Raw genomic sequence first — 6,010 nt, 5'->3', positions numbered from 1 at the left:
GACTGTTTTTACTGTACTTTATTTTATTCTTTATTCTAAACTGTTTTAATTATTCTTATTTGTTTTGATTATTTTATTTTCTCCTATGTAAAGCACTTTGAATTAGCATTGTGTATGAAATGTGCTATATAAATAAACTTGCCTTGCCTTGCCTTGCCTATAGGGCAGATAATATAGACGTGTTTCCCTGGTTTGTGTGAATGATACCGAGGATGGATATAATAATGGATCAATGCAAACTAAAGTCATGCAGAAAACGACAGTGAGAAAGCTGGTGATTTTTGGAGAAAAAAATTTATAACCAGCTCATAAATTCGACACTTGCAATAATGGGGAAGCATGAAGATGGTGTGTGATGTTTTAGAAACAGTATTATTTAAGTGTAGTGAATGTGATGATCGTCGCACTTTAGTAATATAGAGAACAGAGTGAATGAGAAAGAGTTAAGACATCTTCGTTTACAATGCACACTGTTTTATAGCAGCTTTACAGTGAGCACAGGGAGTCACAGATGCTCAGATACGCACACGCGCGCACGCGCACACACACACGCACACGCACACACACACACACACATTAAACTGAAGAAGAAGCTGAGCAGAGCGACGGATTCAAGACTTACTAACAGATGCAGTAATATAACGAGATAAAGATCATCTGACAGATTATGTTTACGCAGTGGAATTATGTGCTATACTGCATTAGACATACACACACACACACACACACACACACACACACACACACACACACACACGCACACACGATCTTACTGCATTAGAATAGACTGCACAGTCCAGGGCAGGGATATCAACATTCGTGACTCTGTATCGGCTCTGAGTATTAAGTCTGGAAAAGCTAGTAACCATCAATAAATATTATATGAAATCTTGTTTATAAATACAAGATTATCCAGACAAGGGAAAAGTATTACATGTGGATACCAGCGCACATGAGAAAGTTGATAAATTGGCAAAAAAGACACGGCCAGTGCACAACATCAATCACACACAACACAATACATACAATAACATGCAACAATAAGCAATAACACATTTCAATGAATTATATAAAAAACTAAAAGCATACTACATCAATTATATAAAAAAATCTCTATTTAAAAATTTAATCGCAGTTGGAACAAAAGAGTTTTTATAACGGTATAATGTAAAAAGTATTAGAATGCGGAAATAGTGAACAAAAGAGGAAATATTTTTTTTATTTTTTTAAGGAGGACTGGACTGGAAAGACGAATAAGGTGACAAGCTAATAGACAGCAGGTGGCAGTAATGCAACTTTTTGGATGCCAACTGCCTTGAAACACCAAGGAAGAAGAAGAAGAAGTAGAAGAAGAACAGAGTGATGGATGGGGTCACGCGCTTTCTCCGCTGTTTGACTGAGAGAAACTTGTAAACATGTTCTGCGTGTTCTGGATGTAAACATGTTCTGCGTGTTCTGGAGGAGAAGCGGCGCGCGCAGAGGCGCGTGCACGAGACAGCCCGGCGCGCGCAGAGGTGCGTGCACGAGACAGCCCGAGGTGCGCGTGAGATTCGCTCCCAGTCCCACAGGTGAAACACACCACAAATATCATATATGAACACAGATAGAGGAGAATAAACACGGACAGGCTGAGAGACTGTGATAAAGTGAGATAGACTGTGATAGAGTGAGATAGACTTGCAGTGCTGTTGTTGAAGCCTGTTATTGTTCAGGGTTTGAGAGACTGTGATAGAGTGAGATAAACCTGTTGTTGAAGCCTGTTTAACTCTTCTTCAGGGTTTCTTCACCTCGGGGGTCTCCGCACGGCTCTGTATAATTACCTGTTTGCGAAGCAGCGGCGCGGCACGTTCATCCTGCGCCTCGAGGACACGGATCGCGATCGCCTGGTGCCCGGAGCCGCGGACGCCATCGAGGACATGCTGGAGTGGGCAGGTATACTCACTATACTGCTCACTGCACTCACTAAACTCCTCACTGCACTCACTATACTACTCACTGCACTCACTATACTGCTCACTGCACTCACTAAACTCCTCACTGCACTCAATATACTCCTCACTGCACTCACTAAACTCCTCACTGCACTCACTATACTGCTCACTGCACGCACTATACTCCTCACTGCACTCACTAAACTGCTCACTGCACTCACTAAACTCCTCACTGCACTCACTATACTCCTCACTGCACTCACTAAACTCCTCACTGCACTCACTATACTCCTCACTGCACTCACTATACTCCTCACTGCAATCACTAAACTCCTCACTGCACTCACTATACTGCTCACTGCACTCACTATACTGCTCACTGCACGCACTATACTCCTCACTGCACTCACTATACTCCTCACTGCACTCACTATACTCCTCACTGCACTCACTATACTCCTCACTGCACTCACTATACTGCTCACTGCACGCACTATACTCCTCACTGCACTCACTAAACTGCTCACTGCACTCACTATACTGCTCACTGCACGCACTATACTCCTCACTGCACTCACTATACTCCTCACTGCACTCACTATACTCCTCACTGCACTCACTATACTCCTCACTGCACTCACTATACTGCTCACTGCACGCACTATACTCCTCACTGCACTCACTAAACTGCTCACTGCACTCACTAAACTCCTCACTGCACTCACTATACTCCTCACTGCACTCACTAAACTCCTCACTGCACTCACTATACTCCTCACTGCACTCACTATACTCCTCACTGCAATCACTAAACTCCTCACTGCACTCAATATACTCCTCACTGCACTCACTATACTCCTCACTGCACTCACTATACTGCTCACTGCACTCACTAAACTCCTCACTGCACTCACTATACTCTTCACTGCACTCACTATACTGCTCACTGCACTCACTAAACTCCTCACTGCACTCACTATACTCCTCACTGCACTCAATATACTCACTGCACTCAATATACTCACTGCACTCACTATACTCCTCACTGCACTCACAATACTGCTCACTGCACTCACTAAACTCCTCACTGCACTCACTAAACTCCTCACTGCACTCACTAAACTCCTCACTGCACTCCCTATACTCCTCACTGCACTCACTATACTCCTCACTATACTCCTCACTGCACTCACTATACTCCTCACTGCACTCACTAAACTCCTCACTGCACTCACTAAACTCCTCACTGCACTCACTAAACTCCTCACTGCACTCACTATACTCCTCACTGCACTCACTATACTCCTCACTGCACTCACTATACTCCTCACTGCACTCACTATATTACTCACTGCACTCACTATACTCCTCACTGCACTCACTATACTCCTCACTGCACTCACTATACTCCTCACTGCACTCACTATACTGCTCACTGCACTCACTAAACTCCTCACTGCACTCACTATACTCCTCACTGCACTCACTATACTCCTCACTGCACTCACTATACTCCTCACTGCATTCACTATACTCCTCACTGCACTCACCATACTCCTCACTGCACTCACTATACTCCTCACTGCACTCACTATACTCCTCACTGCACTCACCATACTGCTCACTGCACTCACCATACTCCTCACTGCACTCACTATACTCCTCACTGCACGCACTATACTCCTCACTGCACGCACTATAATCCTCACTGCACGCACTATAATCCTCACTGCACGCACTATACTCCTCACTGCACGCACTATACTCCTCACTGCACTCACTATACTGCTCACTGCACTCACTATACTCCTCACTGCACTCACTATACTGCTCACTGCACGCACTATACTCCTCACTGCACTCACTATACTGCTCACTGCACGCACTATACTCCTCACTGCACGCACTATACTCCTCACTGCACGCACTATACTCCTCACTGCACGCACTAAACTCCTCACTGCACTCACTAAACTCCTCACTGCACTCACTAAACTCCTCACTGCACTCACTATACTCCTCACTGCACTCACTATACTCCTCACTGCACTCACTATACTCCTCACTGCACTCACTATACTCCTCACTGCACTCACTATACTCCTCAACTGCACTCACTATACTGCACTCACTATACTCCTCACTGCACTCACTATACTCCTCACTGCACTCACTATACTCCTCACTGCACACACTATAATCCTCACTGCACCAGGATATCGGGCAATGTGATATCGCGATAACGATATTGAGTCGATATATCGTGCACACCTAAGTCTAAGTCGGTGTTTGTGTATGTGTGTAGGAATCCCCCCAGATGAGAGCAGTCGCAGAGGAGGGCATTATGGGCCGTATGTTCAGTCTGAGCGGCTCCATCTCTACTCACAGGCCACATCATCACTGCTGCACACAGGCCACGCCTACTACTGCTTCTGCACCAATCAGAGGCTGGAGCTGCTGAAGAGGGAGGCGCAGCGCAGCGGACACGCACCGCGGTAAACTCACACACACACACACCGTGGTAAACTCACACACCTGCTGTGGTAAACTCACACGCACACACACACCGTGGTAAACACACACCTGCTGCGGTAAACAAACAAGTACCGCTGTAAACACACACGTACTTGCGGTAAACACACACGTACTGCGGTAAACACACGTACCGCTGTAAACACACACGTACCACGGTAAACACACACGTACCACTGTAAACATACACGTACCGCGGTAAACACACGTACCACTGTAAACACACACGTACTGCGGTAAACACACGTACCACTGTAAACACACGTACTGCGTAGTCACACACGTACCTCTGTAAACACACACGTACCGCGGTAAACACACGTACTGCGTAATCATACACATACCGCGGTAAACACACACGTACCACTGTAAACACACACGTACCTCTGTAAACACACACGTACTGCGTAATCACACACGTACCGCTGTAAACACACGTACTGCGGTAGACACGTACTGCGGTAAACACGCGTACCACTGTAAACACACGTACTGCGTAGTCACACACGTACCTCTGTAAACACACACGTACCGCGGTAAACACACGTACTGCGTAATCATACACGTACTGCGATAAACACACACGTACCGCGGTAAACACACGTACTGCGTAATCATACACATACCGCGGTAAACACACGTACCACTGTAAACACACACGTACCTCTGTAAACACACACGTACTGCGTAATCACACACGTACCGCTGTAAACACACGTACTGCGGTAGACACGTACTGCGGTAAACACGCGTACCACTGTAAACACACGTACTGCGTAGTCACACACGTACCTCTGTAAACACACACGTACCGCGGTAAACACACGTACTGCGTAATCATACACGTACCGCGGTAAACACACACGTACCGCGGTAAACACACACGTACCGCGGTAAACACACACGTACCGCGGTAAACACACACGTACCGCGGTAAACACACACGTACCGCGGTAAACACACACGTACTGCGGTAAACACACACGTACCGCGGTAAACACACGTACTGCGTAATCACACACGTACCGCGGTAAACACACACGTACCACTGTAAACAGACGTACTGCGTAATCACACACGTACCGCGGTAAACACGCGTAACACTGTAAACAGACGTACTGCGTAATCACACACGTACCGCGGTAAACACACACGTACCGCGGTAAACACATGTACCGCGGTAAACACACACGTACCACTGTAAACAGACGTACTGCGTAATCACACACGTACCGCGGTAAACACGCGTAACACTGTAAACACACACGTACTGCGTAATCACACGTACTGCGTAATCATACACGTACCGCGGTAGACACACGTACTGCGGTAAACACGCGTACCACTGTTAACACACGTACTGCGTAATCACATGTACTGCGTAATCACACACGTACCTCTGTAAACACACACGTACCACGGTAAACACACGTACTGCGGTAAACACGCGTACCACTGTAAACACACGTACTGCGTAAACACACACGTACTGCGTAATCACACACGTACCGCTGTAAACACACACGTACCGCTGTAAACACACACGT

The 6,010-nt window shown here is 46.4% G+C and overlaps 1 protein-coding gene across 1 annotated transcript; it reads left to right on the top strand.

The window, feature by feature from the left end:
• The first annotated feature begins 1,334 nt into the window (after positions 1-1,334).
• Positions 1,335-4,430, top strand: ears2 (glutamyl-tRNA synthetase 2, mitochondrial). The gene is made up of 3 exons (XM_056243980.1): positions 1,335-1,568; positions 1,777-1,932; positions 4,237-4,430. The coding sequence occupies exons 1-3, from the start codon at positions 1,442-1,444 to the stop codon at positions 4,428-4,430; spliced, it is 477 nt and encodes a 158-aa protein (XP_056099955.1). The 5' UTR covers positions 1,335-1,441.
• Positions 4,431-6,010: the final 1,580 nt, after the last annotated feature.

This window comes from Rhinichthys klamathensis, unplaced genomic scaffold (assembly GCF_029890125.1).
Source record: "Rhinichthys klamathensis goyatoka isolate OS25496 unplaced genomic scaffold, OSU_Roscu_1.1 h1tg000882l_1, whole genome shotgun sequence".
NCBI classification, from domain to species: Eukaryota; Metazoa; Chordata; class Actinopteri; order Cypriniformes; family Leuciscidae; genus Rhinichthys; species Rhinichthys klamathensis.
This window is presented reverse-complemented; position numbering and strand designations above follow the sequence as displayed.

What these genes read in the sequence shown, in the direction of transcription:
- ears2 (XM_056243980.1), top strand. Translation starts at nt 1,442, where the DNA reads ATGTTCTGCGTGTTCTGGAGGAGAAGCGGCGCGCGCAGAGGCGCGTGC. An exon ending in ATTCGCTCCCAGTCCCACAG is followed by an intron (nt 1,569 to 1,776) that starts GTGAAACACACC and finishes ACTCTTCTTCAG; the next exon opens with GGTTTCTTCACCTCGGGGGT. An exon ending in GGACATGCTGGAGTGGGCAG is followed by an intron (nt 1,933 to 4,236) that starts GTATACTCACTA and finishes GTATGTGTGTAG; the next exon opens with GAATCCCCCCAGATGAGAGC.